Source organism: Polypterus senegalus, chromosome 10 (assembly GCF_016835505.1).
Source record: "Polypterus senegalus isolate Bchr_013 chromosome 10, ASM1683550v1, whole genome shotgun sequence".
Classification (NCBI taxonomy): domain Eukaryota; kingdom Metazoa; phylum Chordata; class Cladistia; order Polypteriformes; family Polypteridae; genus Polypterus; species Polypterus senegalus.
Window position 1 is genome coordinate 181068699 of NC_053163.1, and position 18599 is coordinate 181087297.

At 41.7% G+C, this 18599-nt stretch overlaps 1 protein-coding gene across 2 annotated transcripts in view; it reads left to right on the forward strand.

The window, feature by feature from the left end:
• sgk2a (serum/glucocorticoid regulated kinase 2a) overlaps nt 1-18599 on the forward strand; it is a 90569-nt gene that overhangs the window by 31132 nt on the left and 40838 nt on the right. Inside the window, exons 1-5 of one of the 2 annotated variants that reach the window (XM_039767905.1) lie at nt 598-827; nt 13406-13473; nt 13589-13649; nt 13806-13852; nt 17265-17322. In XM_039767905.1, coding sequence (XP_039623839.1) covers nt 13614-13649; nt 13806-13852; nt 17265-17322 — 141 coding nt within the window. In that variant the 5' untranslated portion in view covers nt 598-827; nt 13406-13473; nt 13589-13613. Of the gene's footprint in view, nt 1-597; nt 828-13405; nt 13474-13588; nt 13650-13805; nt 13853-17264; nt 17323-18599 lie in introns of those variants that run through there. The other variant, XM_039767906.1, reaches the window with a different exon arrangement.

The window sequence follows — 18599 nt, forward strand, 5'->3', positions numbered from 1 at the left end:
GGGCTCTCCTGTCTGCCAATGAGCTGAAGTGCAGTATGACAGCACACTCTCAATGGAGCAGCGGTAAAAGGACACCAGCAGATCTGAAGATCATCAGGAAGCAGAGTATTTCTTTCTCTCTCTCTCTCTTTTTATCTTCTGTGCCTTCTCAACTACCGCTGTGGTGTTAATGGACGGGGTGGTCCATAGGATCGAGAAGTCTGTTCTGTAGAAGAAAGGAGGGCGACTTGGGTAAAGACAGTGTGTGCAAAAGCGTTGGATAGAAAACAGTGAAGAAACTCTGATCGATACAAAGAAAAGGTCTTTTTTTCAGCAAAATCGCCGTCACTATTGCTTTCATAATGTTGGAACCATGCGTTTAATCATATGGTGTTTTATAAAATAAATATTGATTGCCCAATGATCAGAAAATCAGACATTCTCTTTTGCGGATGCATTCTCCTCTTTAAAAGAGAAAGTGGTGTGCAAATTTAAAAGAAAGTGACACTCGGGCTGAAGGTGATTGATATGCAGACAAGTGGGCGGGGCTCTTATGTAAACACCAATCACGGAACCCGCTGCAGTGGTGCAACAGGTAACCAGAGAGAGAGAGAGAGAGACGTGTCAAAGCTGGGGGAAAGTCGGGCCGACTTTCTCATTGTCTGCAACGGGGCAATACCTGAAGTATGTTGACTGGCTGCAGTTTTTCTTCCTCGCTCCTTTGTTCTTATTTGGAAAATCTCTTCTAGTCTAGTGACACAAAAAACGTACAAGCTGGCTCCAGGTTTTTTTATTTCCTTGATGATCGCCTCGGTAGATAAACAGAAATGCCTGAACGCTGCATGAAGGTAAGTTAATTCACATTAATAAGAATGCGGTCTTGGGTTACATTTTCCAAAGCGTTGTGTCCCGTGGTGCCTATTCATCCTGCTGAAACTCTATGTTTAGTCTTGCTTATGTCGTGCACTAAGCTGGTAACTTTAAAGCAGCATTATGCGAACTTCAACAATAGTGTGGAGGGGTAGGATCACCACGTCAGTCTACTGTATCATTCTCCTAACGCACAGATTTTATACATTTCTAAACTTTTAGATAGACGTATATCTTGCTACAAGTCAATGTCAAAGATGTATTAGCCGATAAGCTGACATCAGGTACTCATAGTTGACAGGTTAAATGCAGAATATACGGACAGGTGTAAAGATCTGAGTGACTCTGATGAGGGCCAAATCGTTATGGCCAGACGCCTGGGTCAAAGCATTTCCAAAATGGCAGGATTGTGGGGTGTTTATCATGGCCAGCTGTGGCAAAGGAGGGAAAGAAAATCACAAACCGTTGATAGGGTGTTGAGCAGCCATAGAGGGGCTACTGTGGCACAAATCATTTTAGTAACAGTTACAGGAGTAATGTGGCACGACGCAAAGTGCATCAATCCCAGCTGTGTATGTGACTGAGTAGCCCGGTCCAGTCAGAGTGTCCACCACTGAAAGTGCAGAAAATGAGCACGTAAGCATCAGATCTGTATCTTGGATTAGCGGTAAAAGGTTGTTGTCTCGATGGATCTCGCTTTCTACTGCATCATGTGGATGGCCAGGTGCATCATTTACCTGGTGAAGAGATGGAAATAGGACAGGCTGTGAGGAGAAGGCAATCCAGTGGAGGGGGTGTAATACTTTGAGACACAAAGCAAGCTGCCCATACAACCAGCTATCCACGATATCTGAAAACAACAAAAGGTGGAAGTTCTCAATAAGGCTGATCTCTCAGGTCACCAAAACATTGTGATGGTGTTCTTAGAAAAAACAGAAAATCAGCAGTTTTGGCCATGTCTGCTGTGGCAGAATGAGAGCAGCAACCAGCCATGGAATTAAATAACGAGTTTAATTAATAACAACAACAATAACAACATTTATTTATATAGCACATTTTCATACAAACAGTAGCTCAAAGTGCTTTACATATTAATATTTAATATTAATAGCAAAGATCGGCTTCTCTTTAAGAAAGTGATTGGAGTGAAATTGGTTGAAGTTTGAAGATCCAATTTAGCTGGTCATCTGTTGGCTCGTTTCACGTCTCATTTCTGTTTGGCTGCCATTTAATCAAGAAATGAATCACTTCAAAGAGGTGAATCCTTAAAAACAGGGCTGTTAAAAGGAAGGGCAAAGGAGTTAATTAGCAGTGAAAACTGATCACTGATTAGGAAAAGGTTAGAATGAAAACCTGCAGCCATTGTGGCCCACCATCACTCTTGACCTACAGTACCTAAACATTGTTGCAGACTACCGTAGATGCAAAGCAATCTGAAGGCAATTCATGGCATCTTTTCAGCAGGGCAGTACGCCACACTGCACAGATTGTTCGGGAATAATTTGAGGAACATCATGAAGGGTACAAGGTGTTGCTGTTGCCCCCAAATTCGCCAGATCTCAAACCAATCAGCCATCTGTGGGATGTCTTGAAACAACAAGTCTGATGTGAAGCGGCTCCATCTCGCAGCTTACCAGAGTTAGAAGATCTGCTGGCACCAGATACCACAGGACCCGTTTGGGGGTCTTCTAGTGTCCATACCTCATCTTGTCGGCACACAAAAGAGAAACAGCATATTGGTGGTAATGTCTTGGCTCATCAGTGTATATTGCAAATAACAGACTTTCCCCCTGTTCGATACCCCTTTCCATATTCCATTGTTCTGATGTCTGCCCATTGAATCATACCAGTCCTAAGCATTTCCAGTTACTACTTTTAAAGATCCTTTTTAATCTTTTGACATTTTCTCATTCTATATCATTTAGACCTGAAAAGTAGTTTGATAAGTAACAAACATGTTGCCCTACCCTTCTTAATGTCTGAAAGTGTGTTAGAAACCATACTCAGCTTTGGCCACCACTCAGCCTGGGAGAAACAAATGGCCATCTTCTTGACGGCGGGGCACACAAATAACTCAAATAGTTTTGCTAATGAAGACAGTGTATGCTGCTAATGCTGGGGGCTGTGTGATGGCTTCACCGAAACAGGCCTGCACGTTGAACACAGGAGTATGGTGGTGGCGTCTTCTCAATTAGAATTAGTTGTACCGCCACATCAGAGTGTTTCTTATTCAGCCACAGAAATCTGAGCGGTGGCACAAGTGCTTATTCACTGTGAAGCTGATGTGTGACTCTGGATGAACTCTTAACCTGCTTTTAAAGAGAGAGGACATTAAATGCTGCATTTTAGCTCAATTCTGTTATTATGCTGTTCCTCTCGCATTCCCATGGTTTGCTTTAACTCAGAGGTTGCTGAATGCGATCTGGACTATTTCGCTGGACAAAAAACTCCCACTTTATAGTATTTGGACAGCCCCCTCTTATGATAAAAAATGCCTAGTTTGTCATCCCTATGATCACAAGCTGGAAGTGGAAGGTTTAGTACTGGAAGAATGAAAATAGGGCGGCACGGTGGCGCAGTGGGTAGCGCTGCTGCCTCGCAGTTAGGAGACCCGGGTTCGCTTCCCGGGTCCTCCCTGCATGGAGTTTGCATGATCTCCCCGTGTTTGCGTGGGTTTCCTCCTGGTACTCCAGTTTCCTTCCACAGGCCAAAGACATGCAGGTTAGGTCCTGCGATCCTAAATTGTCCCTGGTGTGTGTGTGTGCCCTACAGTGGGCTGGCACCCTGCCCAGGGTTTGTTTCCTGCCTTGCGCCCTGGGATTGGCTCCAGCAGACCCTCGTGACCCTGTAATTAGGATATAGCAGGTTGGATGATGGATGTGAATGAAAATAAATCCTGGATCCTTGCCATGTTTTGTGAATGTCAGTGATGTTACTGCATTGGAACCCTATACCCTAAATCCAAACCTTAAAAACCCAATTAAAGGCTACAAGGTCCACCCATCCATTGTGTGATCTAGTCATCTATTTAAGGCACATAGGTACGTGATATTAATCATGCTAGCTGCGCTACCCATATAAAACGAGCTGAACTCTAAATAAACAACATAAACCTCAGCATTAACATTTGCAGTGCACTGTCTACTGTAATATTTTTGTAATGCAGTAATGAAATGAATTGCATTTGTCATTCCAACAGATGGTGCATCACAAACACTTGTAGTTATAAAATGCATTACTACAAATGTTTGTGATGTGCCATCTGGTGCAATGACAAATGCAATGCATATACACTGGTACCTCGGTATACGTCCGCTTTTGAATATGTCCAACTTGGTATACGTCCTGTTTGGACCCGAAAAATTTTGCTTGGTATACGACCTTTGTTTGGAATATGACTCGCGTGCTACCCTTGTTTACCTCTCCATCGAGACAAAGCCACGACCGCCCATGAGCGTCAGTACGCCAGTTGTTAGTATTCAGTGAACAACCCGCGCTATAACTCTCTGTGAATTTTCACGTGATTTTGTGATTTCTTGCGTAAATTTGAATTAATTGTTGAAAAGTATGAAGGTGGCGTGCGTATCTGGGACTTGGCTGCTGCATACCGTATGCCGAGAACGACAGCGTCTACGATTGTGAAAAACAAAGACGTTATTAAAAAGTAAAGTGAGGTTAAATTTTCATTCATTTCATCTAATTGCTTTTGTATTTATGTATTTTAGTATTAAGCAGTGTTTAAATTATTTTATACAACCCCATCAATGTATAATATGCCAGTAACAATAGGATTTTTTTTTCATGGGAACGGATTAATCATCCATCCATCCATCCTCTTCCGCTTATCCGAGGTCGGGTTGCGGGGGCAGCAGCTTAAGCAGAGAGGCCCAGACTTCCCTCTCCCCAGCCACTTCTTCCAGCTCTTCCGGGAGAATCCCAAGGCTCCCAGGCCAGCCGGGAGACATAGTCCCTCCAGCGTGTCCTGGGTCTTCCCCGGGGCCTCCTCCCGGTTGGACGTGCCCAGAACACCTCACCAGGGAGGCGTCCTGGAGGCATCCTGATCAGATGCCCGAGCCACCTCATCTGACTCCTCTCGATGCGGAGGACCAGCGGCTCTACTCTGAGCCCCTCCTGGATGACTGAGCTTCTCACCCTATCTTTAAGGGAAAGCCCAGACACCCTGCGGAGGAAACTCATTTCAGCCGCTTGTATTTGCGATCTCGTTCTTTCGGTCACTACCCATAGCTCATGACCATAGGTGAGGGTAGGAGCGTAGATCGGATTAATCATTTTCCCTTTATTTCTTATGCGAAAAATTTGTTTGGTATACGTCCTGTTTGGTATAAGTCTAAGGATATGGAACGGATTAAGGACGCATACTGAGGTACCACTGTATCTCTGTTATACTGTATACCATTTAGTATGGGATTCATAAAAGCAGCATTAATGTTTGTGATACACCACCTGTTGATATGACAAATGCAATGCGTTTTACTACAACAAATATTTGTAATGCACCATCTGTTGGAATGACAAATGAGATGCAAATCATGAAACAAATATTTGTGATGTGCCATCTTTCAAATGACATATGCAATGCATATGTTTCTGTTATTTGCCATTTGGTATGGGACTTGTAAAAGCAGTGCACCATCTGTTAGAATACACGGAAATTGTGTGCCGTAGTGAAAAGCAACCAATCAACTGGTTATGTTTTTTTTCTTTGTTATAATAAATCTTCGCCAACATGAAATGCACCACGTGCTTTAAAATGCAGTTAACACATTGAGAGAGAGAGAGAGAGAGGAGGTTAGGATCCCGCACTTATACAGCGCATTGCTGCACCCACCACATGACAAACCAACTCAGGATCCCAGATTAGAAACCAAGCACAGCCATGTGAGCTCAGCACCACACTAGTGGAATGAAACAGCGTGAGGTGGCTGGAGTGCCAATCCTACCACCAACCCCCAAGCTGGACGGCCTACATGCAGGGCTAGATGCAGATTAACGTCATACCCAGGATGTTTTACACTTTGGATTGCATTTAATTTTGGCACAAATAATCTTCCATACTTTTTGACCTATTAAAGTTGGTGGAAACAGCTCAGACAGAGAAAGAGCAAGGGAAAGCCAACTAACCTGACACTCTTTGAAAAGCTGGGTTAACAAGCACAGCGAAGACGTGATGAGGTGCTTCTGGCTGTAATCCTGAAGCGGGCAGTAAGTGCAATCAGGCAGGTGTCCCCTGAGAGAAAACGGCATCCCTCAAGGCCACAAACACAGATAGTTAGGTAAATAAATAAATATTTACACACACACACACACGTGCACTCTGGTCTGAACACATACCAGAAGGACTACATAGTTCCGAGACCAGTCCACCCTGCCATTAATGTGGACCCCCAAGTACTTGTAGGAGTGGACCACCTCTCCATCCACTCCTTGAATAGTGACCAAACGTAGAGGCTCTTTGGTATGGTTTTGCTGATGTTAAGATGGAAGCAATTCTCTTTGCACCAAGAAACAAACTTCTCCACCTGACTCCTCTCCTCTGTCTCATCCCCCCTTATCAATACCCCAGAAGTGCAGAATCATCCGAGAATGTCTGCAAGTGACATGGCCTGCTTTTCTATTTCTAGTCGGAGGTACACAGAGTGAAGAGAAAAGCAGACCGGCCTGTTCCTTGTGTTGCTCACATTAACATCAGAAACACAGTCCTGGAGTCTCACAAACTGCGGTCTGCCAGACAGATAGTCCATCATCCAAGACATGATAGGCTCGTCCACATGCTGAGTTTAGCCCTTAACAAGAATGCCTGGATGATATTGAAGGCGCTGGGGAAATCAAAAAACAGAATCCTCACAGTGCTGCCAGCTTTGTCCAGGTGAGAATAAGCCTTGTGGAGCAGAGAGATGATTGTATCCTCCACTCCAATAGAAAAACTGCAGTGGGTCCAGGTGGTCTACCACAAAAGAACTTATTTAGTCCAGGACAAGCCTCTCAAAGGTCTTCATGATGTGAGACATAAGCGCCACTGGCTTGTAGTCATTAGGTGAAGATGGATCTGCCTACTTTGGAACAGGAACAATGTAGGATGTTTTCCACAGCAGTGACGCTTTCTGAAGCCTTAGGGGCAGATTGATCAGGTGACAGAGGACACCACAAAGTTGGTCAGCACAAACCTAAAGAACTCCATCTGGACCTGCAGCTTTTCCTGTGTGTAGCTTCCAGAATTGTCTCTGTCACTGATGGTCAAAAGTGAACTTGTCACTGGCCATTCCAGTTGACGTAGTGGGAATTGTTGATGATGTAGGGATTGTGTTGGGAGACTGGTCATTGGAAGAAAGTGGCATCTGGGGGGAAAATCTGTTAAAAAATTGAGTCACAGCGTTAGCTTTGTCCACATCCTCTTCTTGCACTTGAGCCCTTGACTTGCTTGAGTCCAGTAATTATGTCCAGTCCACTTCAGACATCCTTCATGTTATTCTAAGTGAGTCTTTTTTTCTATGTTAGAAAACATACCCCATCAGATATAGTCTGTTCTTTTATGTTTCTGTTGTGTTAATAAATAGTAAACAAGCATTATCCACTTTGCCAGTATTTTCTTCCTCTGGACTCTTGTACACCAGGTCATGACAATATCACTGCCATGAATCCATGTATCCATCCATTAAATAAATGAAGTACTTAGCAAATAAGGTAACAAAAAATGGAAATCATATACACAACGTCATATCTCCCTAATATGGCAAAGGTCTAGCATGACCCACCCACATCCGACCCCACCCCAATTCCACTTGGCCAATGCCAAAAGAGCAAGACACATGGATGAAGTGTCACTGATGAGCCGTCCAGGTCCATTTTGCTGGACATTTGACAAGAGGATGGTGTTGTTTGCTTGGACCGCTCAGCTTGTGCAATGGAGTCATGCGCCTGCTTCTTATGTCTGTGTCAAGCTGGAAAAATGGTTTTAGGTTTTCTGTGGGGTAGATATTGCAATAAATTTTGCAATACTTTATATGTCTTAATGGTGGTGAGGACCTGCCTTCCAGATGATTGCCTTCAAAAGCCGTACACAAGTGTCACTAAGAGAATTGATGCTGGGTGGTCATGGCAAACATTGTTTATTGCTCTTTCTAGAAAGTTTATTGAATAATGAAAACTCCTCATGTCATTATTTTTGGGAGCATCTTCACTTTACAGAGTTTAATCGCAAGTGCCTAACACCTTCACGCAGCTCTGTTAGACATTGCCATTAAAGTTAAAGGGTCTTTCACAGGTAGATGTGGCTTGCTATAGTGGGGCCATTGTTGAACCAAAATGGAAAGGACACCCACACTTTACTTTATGGTTTATTCCATTTAGGCCATAGTAGGCCCAGAACACAAATGCCATGAAAATCTTGGATTGCTTCTGGTTACTGTTAGGCCTTCTTTGGACCAAAACTGCAATGTCCAACATCTTGGACTTCTGGTTTATTGCATTTGGGAAGTTTCTGGTACAGAATCTAAATGGCATAAAACCCTTACATATGGCTGAATATAGTTGGGCCACTTTTCCCCGTAGTGAAATTGTCCTTGGTTGCAAGGGAGCCATATTTGTCCCAGTATATAAATGGCATTAGTACCCTTAAATGTGGGTGGCACAGTGATAGTGATGCTCCCTCGTAGTAAGGAGACCTGGGTTGACTTCCCGGGTCCTCCCTGCGTGGGTTCTCCCCGTGTCTGTGTGGGTTTCCTCCCACAGTCCAAAGACATGCAGGTTAGGTGCATTGGTGATCCTAAATTGTCCTTGGTGTGTGTGTGCCCTGCGGTGGGCTGGCACCCTGTCCGGGGTTTGTTCCTGCCTTGCGCCCTGTGTTGGCTCCAGCAGACCCCCGTGACCCGGTGTTAGGATATAGCGGGTTGGAAAATGACTGACCGACTGACCCTTAAATGTGTCTGGTTATTGCTGGGCCATAAGTGATCTATATCTGTAATCCCAGTCACTCTTCACATGTGACTGATTGTGTCTGGGCCGTGTCCGGCACACAATCCGTATACCATGACAACTATACATTTGCCGTTGCCAAAACTGAACCTTAAGTGCCTAAATACCACCGCATTTGGCCCAGAATAGCCTATCTGGGTATTTTTTACAGAATGCTTTGCGGAAGGCAATTTTTATTGAGACTTGGACGTGCAGTACTTGAAAAGTTACTGACATGAGCGATTCTGACAGAACTAAAATTACAGAGTCCCTCCAAAGAAAAGTTATTTAACACCAGCTCCTGGTGTGAAACAAATCCCTTTTGAAAAGGGCTTTAGTTGGCTGTAAATTCCCTCAAAACCCGGGTAACATGGCATAATTGGCTCTAGGCGGCAAAGGGGGCAAGCAGCGGTGGCTGCAAGACACTGAAGGACTGTAAGTTGGCTGTTGTTAATGTCCACAGCTTTTAATGCTCTCCTGTTGTGATCATTTCTTTTACTATTGTTCACATTTGTTTATTGTTATTTATTCACTGAAATTTCCATTTTTAATTTTTTTTTAGTACATATTTTGTGTGCATGTGCATGCCTATGTATGTATGTATTGTGGCAGACGGGCAGGACCCATGTCCAGCCAGGATGCCTGGAAGGACCGGGAGAGGGACAATACCTCCCCTGGACCACAGGAGGCCCACCGACAGGGTGGCCCGGACAGTTGTGGAGCCCTAGAGGCCAGCACTTCTGCCATACCCAGAGGTGCTGAGGGGAAGGAATTCCAGGGACACCCAGAGTGCTTCTGTGTGCTCATGCGGCACTTCTGTCACACCAGGAAGTTCATCGCAGAGCACCTGGAGCACGTCTGGGTGATTATAAAAGAGGCCGCCTCCCTCGAGTGAGAGAGCCGAGTCGGGAGGAAGAAGGCAACGCTCGGGAAGAGAGGTGAAGAGGTGGAAGGAGAAGTCCATAGAGGAGAGAAAGGGACAGAAGAAGGGTGTTTGGTGCTGGACTTTATAAATTAAACAAGAGTGTGTCTGTCTGTCTGTGCCGAGGCTGAACTACCACAGGATGTAGAATTGTCCAATGTATTAGAAAACATCCCCAATGTATGATACCATCTCCTGTGCAGGTTTAGTGTTACTGGAGGAGAGAGATGCTTGTGCATGAAGACTAATTAGCTGCTCTACTCAAGTACCACGCAAACTGTCTACACTAGGGGGGCCAGAGTTGTTTTGCTCGGTACATTGGAGTTATCTATGCTGTCAAACAGAGATTACTGCAGCTCAGCACATGTAGTGGTATTCAGTAATGTTAGTAAGAAAATTTAAATGTGATTCGTTCCAAATTCAAACTTTGATCCACCTCATCGTATAGCAGGCTTGAATAAATGTCTACCAACAGAAAACAGTAGAAGTTCCATTTATTTTACAAACTCAACCCACAACTCTAGACACTTGTTTGGTTTTATGCTGATCAACTGTCTTCTTTATGTCTAAACTCCAACCACAAAATGGCAGCTCTGAGCAGACAAGCTAACAGGAAATGTATTCTTACCTCCAGGAAAATAATTCCAAGAATCTGTGATAAAATAATCACTTCTAGATTCCTATCATTATCACAAGGATGCCTGATAAACGCTCGAGTGCATGTTTTCTTAAACTGAAATGCTTTCAGCTTCAAAGTGGACAGATTTGGTACGTTTTAAGGCTTTTGCTATTTTCCTATGAATCCCCATTGTAAGCTGCAAGAACAGACAAAATATTTTTAAAATGTATAAATAAAATGCTTCATGTGGCAAATAAATATATACCATGACTGTGAAGAAATAACTTTGACTTGAAAAATAACTAAAAAATAAGTGACATTCTTCTGTGGACATTTTAAAGGCTACAGGGAGATTCACTCAAAAGAGGCCCTGAATATTCTGCTGTAACTCCCGTTAGAATGAAGCAATCTGAACCAAAAGAATCCGCTCTACACCTTGACGTATGTGTAGTCGATTGCATTACATGCGATACAGGAAGTGGTTTCCGTTTTCTGCCAGACACATTTCGACGTGGCTCTCCATGTTCCTGAACATATCGGCAAACGTCTCGGGTTAGCAGAAATTTCACGTTGGATGTATTCCTTCAAATCTTCCACAGTGCGAGGCTTTTCCTGATGGACTTTTCCATTGAGCAGACCCCAAAAGGAAGAAGTCTGGTGGTGTCAGATCCGGCGACCATGGTGGCAAAAGCCTCTTTGGAATTACCCTGTTGCTGAAGAAGGACTCAGTTTGTGCCGATGTGAGACATGTTGCTCCATCTTGCTGAAAGTCACCTTCCGTTAACTCGCGATCACCCAGGAGGGTATTATTTTGCTTTTAGTGTGCAAAGTACTCAAAAATGAAGGCATGAAAAGTCAGTGTGCGCTTCCGGGAAGCAAATCAGGTTCAATATAAAGGTAACAGAGGTGGGTAGAGTAGCCAAAAATTGTGCTCAAGTAAGAGTAGCATTACTTCAAAATGATATTACTCAAGTAGAAGTAAAAAGTAGTCATCCAAAAAATTACTCAAGTAGGAGTAAAAAGTATTTGGTGAAAAGACTACTCAAGTACTGAGTAACTGTTTGATCATAATAAATGATTTATTTTTTAGAAATGTAATAAGACTGACAAAAATATAAAATAATGTGCAAATTCTGCTATTTCCAAATAATAAAATAAAAAAAGAGTAAAAATAAATAACATCTTTACAAAATAAAGATGCACAAATAACACAAAGTTCCAAATCTCAGTTTTTCACAACAAAGTTTTTGAAGCCGATATCTCCAGTAGGTAACATGGATGTCTGTGCAGTGCAAACTACTTATAGTGACGAGATCTACTGTAGACTGACAGTATAATACTGCATATGCACTTGCCCTCCAAATAGCACAGCTGATAGAAAATAACATCAGAACAAGGCAGCTTGTGCACGTCCAAGAAGTCTCACTTTACCTTGACTGTCTGTGTCCGTGCATGTTTGGATAAAACGCGCTTGTTCTTCACTCAGTGAAGTGATGGTTAAGCTTCAGCATCAGTTGGCTCTCAAGGTTCCTGCAGTGAAGCTGTGACTGTTTAGCTGAACAGGAGCCCCGCATGACTAAAAAGTCTCTCACAAGCTGCAGGAAGTTTGTGTGTGGTCATGTGACTGCATGGCTACATCTGATTGGTGAAATGGAGTCATGTGATTATTGTTGCTACGTCTGATTGGTGAAACGGAGTCATGTGATTATTGTTGCTACGTCTGATTGGTGAACCGGAGTCATGTGATTATTGTTGCTACATCTGATTGGTGAACCGGAGTCATGTGATTATTGTTGCTACATCTGATTGGTGAACCGGAGTCATGTGATTGGTGAACCGGAGTCATGTGATTGGTGAACCGGAGTCATGTGATTATTGTTGCTACGTCTGATTGGTGAACCGGAGTCATGTGATTATTGTTGCTACGTCTGATTGGTGAAGTGATTGGTGAACATGTGAGTCATGTGATTATTGTTGCTACGTCTGATTGGTGAACCGGAGTCATGTGATTATTGTTGCTACGTGTGATTGGTGAAACGGAGTCATGTGGTTATTGTTGCTACATCTGATTGGTGAAACAGAGTCACGTGGTTATTGTTGCTCCGTCTGATTGGTGAAACAGTCAATGCAGTAGATCCCACCGGCGACTTCTCTTCAACTAAAATATAGCGTATATAATGTGTAAATGGAAAAAGGTAACGAGTCGAGTGTTGCCCAATGTAGCGGAGTAAGCATAGCGTTTCTTCTTCACAAATGTACTCAAGTAAAAGTAAAAAGTATGGTGCAGTAAAACTATTCGTAGAAGTACAATTTTTGTAAAAAGTTACTCAAGTTAATGTAATGGAGTAAATATAACTCGTTACTCCCCACCTCTGGCAATAAGCAAGTCTTTTCCTAAATAATTTCTAACAAAAAACAATTTATTTTCCTAAGCCATTTTTTGTTTTTTCGTTTTTATTCCTTTGAGTGTCCATTGTGTTCAAAATATCCTTCCTTTGTTAGACCAAAGTATCTTGACTGCCATGATGCCACACCATCCAGCATTATGGCAACCAGACACACTAAAGGGTGACTGGCCATGAAATCTAAAACACCAAATGTTGGTTTCTGTTAGAAGACAAATGCAGAAAAGGATTAATGTCACCCGAATAATGATAAAACAATTTTATGAAACAAAAATAGCATAATGTTGTTAAAAACCGAAACAGAAATGAAGTAAAAATGACTGAATTGAATTCATAACATAGTATGTTTGTATATGTTGCACAGTTTTTTGCTTTCTTATGTACATAAGCCCACCTTTCTTCAGCGCTTTATTACAGACGCACATACCAAGTTAATGAATCCTCCGTTGATAATGGCTGTGTAAAATGTCCCGTAAATTTAAAAAGACAGCAAAATGTCGGGTGTGCTGTGGTTTGTGCAGGCTTAATGTGGAATCTTTGTTGATATTCTCTCCATATTGATAATAATAATAATGTATTTTATTTTTATAGCACCTTTCACATGCTCAAGGTTAACAAATGTTAATTTTCATTGTGCAGATGTAATAAAGGAGAAGGGAGGATCAAACAAAAAAAGGAAAGAAAATAGGAGAAAAGATATGTTCATAGTAAGTACATAATTTATTCCCCTTTCTAAGTTATGCAAAAAACTGGAATATTCCTTACTCAAATTTAAATTAATTTTGCGCTCTAAAATCTATTATATTTTGTCTCATTGCAAAGTTCTGAAGTCCTAGCTTTACTGGCGATGAACTGGACAAACAGCATGGCAAACAGTAACCAAGTAAGTGAACGTGTTGATTTCGTTTTTAATTCTCGATGTCTTTTTTCCTTCGTTTAGTTGGTACCTTATCACTTACGTCCAATGGCCAGGTATTCTTATTCATTTAAATCTGCCTTAAGGGGTCTATTAGGCTTACGTGATATTTTTGTCTTTCAGCCTCTTTGCTCAAGTGACATTAACCTGGGTCCGTCTGCAAACCCAAAGTAAGTACTTCACTTCTGAAGGCTGATTTTTTGTGTCTCCACCTTACAGTGTCCTGAATATACAATAGTGATAAAAGCCATTTTTAAATTTAGAACTTCTGATGCCCACTTGCAGACAGAATACACTTTGTGTTTCTTTATATTGTCTTGACCCAAATTATTGGCATTAAAGTGTTAATTTGACATTAGTGAAAAAAAAACCTGACGTTCTTGTGTGTGTCTCTGTATGCTGTGTCCACCATTGTTTTTTGGCCAAAAAATATGCATTCAAATGGAGAAAGAAGCATTCAAAATGCTAGAACATTTATATGTCTTTCTATATTGTATTATTTTTTTATGCTGTGTTTTCATGGGATTTGTGAGACTTACAAGGTGTGTTACCGGATCGGTCCACTTTCGTACTGTAAGATTAACACACACACAGGTACACTTAGACATCCTATCCAGACAAAGTCTCGGGTGATTCCAATTTCCAGCAACCCCACAATATTCCACATGGGATCCCGTCCACATGAGAGCATATAAGAGGGATGCCACATACGCGTGTCACTTTTAGTACTCTACATAATACAGACTCACTATCACCAGCACTAACAAATGATATGGGTGTCTTCAGGACACACAGAGGCTCAGTCACTTTGTTTATAAGGCTACTTTCTAACCAACAGTGTCTTACTTCTACTGTCCTGTTCTTCTTTCGGCTGCTCCTGTTAGGGGTTGCCACAGCGGATCATCTTTTTCCATATCGTCATGTCTTGTGCATCTTGTTCTGTCACACCCATCACCTGCATGTCCTCTCTCACCACATCCATAAGCCTTCTTTTAGGCCTTCCTCTTCTCCTCTTACCTGGCAGCTCTATCCTTAGCACCCTTCTCTCAATATACTCCACATCTCTCCTCTGCACATGTCCAAACCAACGCAATCTCCCCTCTCTGGCTTTATCTCCCAACTGTCCAACCTGAGCTGGCACTCTAATGTACTCGTTCCTAATCCTGTCCATCCTCATCACACCCAATGCAAATTCTAACATCTTTACCTCTGCCATTTCCAGCTCTGTCTCCTGTTTTTTGGTCAGTGCCAACTGTATTTGTTCTAAATATCAAGGAGCAACCTCTGAGCCTTGATAACCCTGCAGGAAGGAAAGCAGCAATCTTTCCATACTAATTGAACTCATACTTACTTCAGTCACTCAAGACATAAATACTAAGTACAGGTTGACCAACAGTAATCCCGTTCCACTCATCCTATCAGTTTTGCAGCATTTGACTGAATCTGACTAGACAGTATAGGCCTTTACACCTTAGAAATCTTCGTGCTACTTCTGCCAGCAGTCATATCATCAATAAACACCAGTGACCCACTTCCATTGTCAGCCATGCATGCCCATGCAATAACATGGCCTCCATCATGTTTCACAGATGATGTGCTATTCATCGGATCATGAGCTGTTCATTCTCTTCTCCATACTCCTCACTATCCATCATTCTGGCACATATTGATCTTAATTTAATTTGTCCAAAGAATACTGTTCCAAAACTGGACCGTTTTTTAAAAATATTTTCTGGCAAAGTCTAATCTGTCCTACCTGTGCTTGAGGATTATCAGTGGTTTGAACCTTGTAGTAAACCCTCTGTATTTACTTTCATGAAGTCTTCTCTTGATTGTAGACTTTGACAGTGATAGGCCGAACTCCCAGAGAGTGTTATTGGTTTGGGTAAACATCGTGAATTGGTTTTTGTTCATCAAAGAAAGAATCCTGAAATCGCCCAGTACACTTGTCTTCCATGGTTGTCCAGGCCTTCTGGTGTTGCTGAGCTCACCAGTGTGTTCCTTCTCTTTAAAAATGTACCAGATGGCTGATATAACCACTCCTGGTGTTTCGGCTACCTCTCGGATGGGCTTGTTTTGTTTTCTCAGCCTGTTTACAGCTCTTTAGACCTCACATTGAGAGTTCATAGTGACAACTTCCAAGTGCAAATTCCACACTTAGAATCACCTGCAGACCTTCTACCTGCTTAACAGTTAATGAAATAATGAGGGACCTGCTCCCAGCTGGATATGGAACAGCTTGTCAGTCGATTGTCCAAATACTTTTGAGCCCCCTGAAACTGGAGTCAACCATGAATAAAAATGACTGCAATTCCTAAGTGGCTCATACAATATTTCTATTAAACCCTTTGAGCTGAAACTGAAAGCCTACACTTGAATCATGTAATTATTTCTTCACTACAAATCCATTGCGGTGGCATATAGAGCCAAAATGCTGAAAACTGTGTTACTTATGAAGCTGACTGTATGTGCGAATCTAACTACCGTTGATCCAGCAAACTCTAATCTGGCACCCCACAGGTCTCAGTGATGTTGGATTAGTAATGGTCGACCTGTATAGAAATGTAGAAGCATACAAAGTACCAAATAGAAGAAGATTTAACAGAAAAACGACTTCAAAGTCTGGATGTATACACTGTTAGGAAAGCTTACTGAAAATCAACATTGTCAAGGGTGGACATCGTCTTGGTTGGCATTTTGATTTAGCAATCGGTGTTATTCATAGGTTGCCTTCTTCAACATCCAGAAGAAATGGTCACATGCATTTGAATCTCTGACATCACTTCCTATGTCATTGCTGCTTTCTGTCATCACCTTCTTTTGGTCAAAATTAATGCCAAAATGCATCCGAGGGGTTCCAGGACATGTGACATTACACACATTTGATTAGCTAGCTGTCCTTGTAATAAATAACTCTGCTCAAAGCCTTTGATCTTTGAGCGTAACTGTATAATCTATTCTTGTCTTTGTTTTCTTTTTCCATTAAGTTATAAATCTTGTCTAGTTCTTTAAACTAAAAGCACCATAAATTCTTTAGATAGCAAAACAGATGCATTAAAGTTATAAATTTCTGGTTCAAGTCACAAAGAGTGACCAAATGATCTAAAGGAAGGGGAAATGCAGATGTATTTAGATAAGTTGATTTGTACGTTAGTTGATTAAGCTGCTTAAGGGTCTTGTACATTCCTTGTTAGTTTATAAAAAAAAACTCTGCAGTATCAAAATATGACGATTTTACACTCCAGGACAAATTCTATGAATTCGCAGTTAACGTCTTGCATTGATCCGAATGACTTATTGTGAAATTCAGAGCACAAAACTCACAGACTCACAACTGAAGAGTGAACTTTTGATTTTTGATAAATTGTGTTAGCTGGGTAATGTGGCGAACAGGGTGATATTTTAGTCAAAAGTTATTAGTTAATAAATCTTTGTTGACATTAGCAGGAAAAAAACAGGTGGAGCAAGAGGATCTCCTCCCCAAACCAATATAACTAATAATGGTAACTCCGTTTCATGCAATTGTGTCTCTTATTGAAGTATTCGCTTCTAAATGAAGTAAAAACTGTCTTCTGCTTTCAGTGCACGACCTACAGACTTTGACTTTTTGACAGTTATTGGAAAAGGAAGCTTTGGCAGAGTAAGTTTCTGGGCGATGCATTGAATTTTGTTGCATGCATAATGCATGTTTATAATTTTTATTGTAGGCTGTCTTTTATTGTGTGTCTATCCTGTAATATTTGTACTAGTCTCCCAGGGCCAGATGTTATTCTCAAACAATAATACACAACTGGGGGGCAACCTATTAAAAAATGAATATCAATTAAATCAGGCAATGCAATGGCTGCACTCACAGGGCTTCTTCCTAAAATAACCAGCCCCAATCCCTTCAGTGCGTGCATTAAACTAAAGTGTTGGGGTTCAGGGGGAGAGCAAAAGAAACTAATATAACAGTTGATGCTGAAAGGAAATCAAAGGCTAAAACTGCTGTTATTCATTCAGAAACACAGTAGCACAAGATAAAGCTTGGTGAATAATTTGTATGTTGTAATGAAAGAGAAGGCAGACAGACACACACACACACGCGTACATAGACCACTGCAGCTACATGGATTTGAGAAGCATTTCTGTTTGTTACAGTATCATTCTGTCTGAATCACTATATTGGATAACAACAGCAAACAGAGTTTAGATAAGCATTGTGGTCTATGGATACACAACGTGTTAAACACTGCGGCTTTTCTAGCATTTTCAATTAGACAGTAATGTTAACTTCTTTAGTTATTCATTTAGACTAAGGGGATTTGCCCCCTGCTTGCTTCGCTCGCCAACCCCCTCGGCCTGTGCTGCGCACAAGCCACTTCACATTTCTGCCGCTCGCATATCTGGATTTCACTTTCACCAAACAAATCTTTTAATTCTCGTGGATGCGCCTCTTTGTTGGGAACAAACACTACTTTTCCCTGATGGCAACACAAATTAGACGATCTACAAGTCTCCTACTTAAAGTTTAAATCCGAATGACATATTCAATTTCTTTTCGCTGTTCCATTATTTCACAGAGTAATAATTTCAGTTTGTTTGCGCTAATGCAATCTTTACTATCATTTTTTTGAGACTTTCGAATTTTAGTACTTTCATTGTCTCTAACCTGCTCTGCATGTGTATCACGGCAACGTTTTTGAATTCTTTACAACATTCTACTTTGTCATCTACTCTTTGTCTTTTATTTAACCCGGGCGTGGTTGAATTTCTTGGCACAAAGTCTCGTCTCGTGGGACATGAAAGTATCTCTCTGAAAAAGTCACGTCTCGTCCCAGGCTAAAAAGTCTCATCTCGTCCCAGGATTTTTTTATTATAATAGAGAGATGTGTTTAGTACCTCTTAACGACAAAGGAGTTGAAATAGTGCATTTCA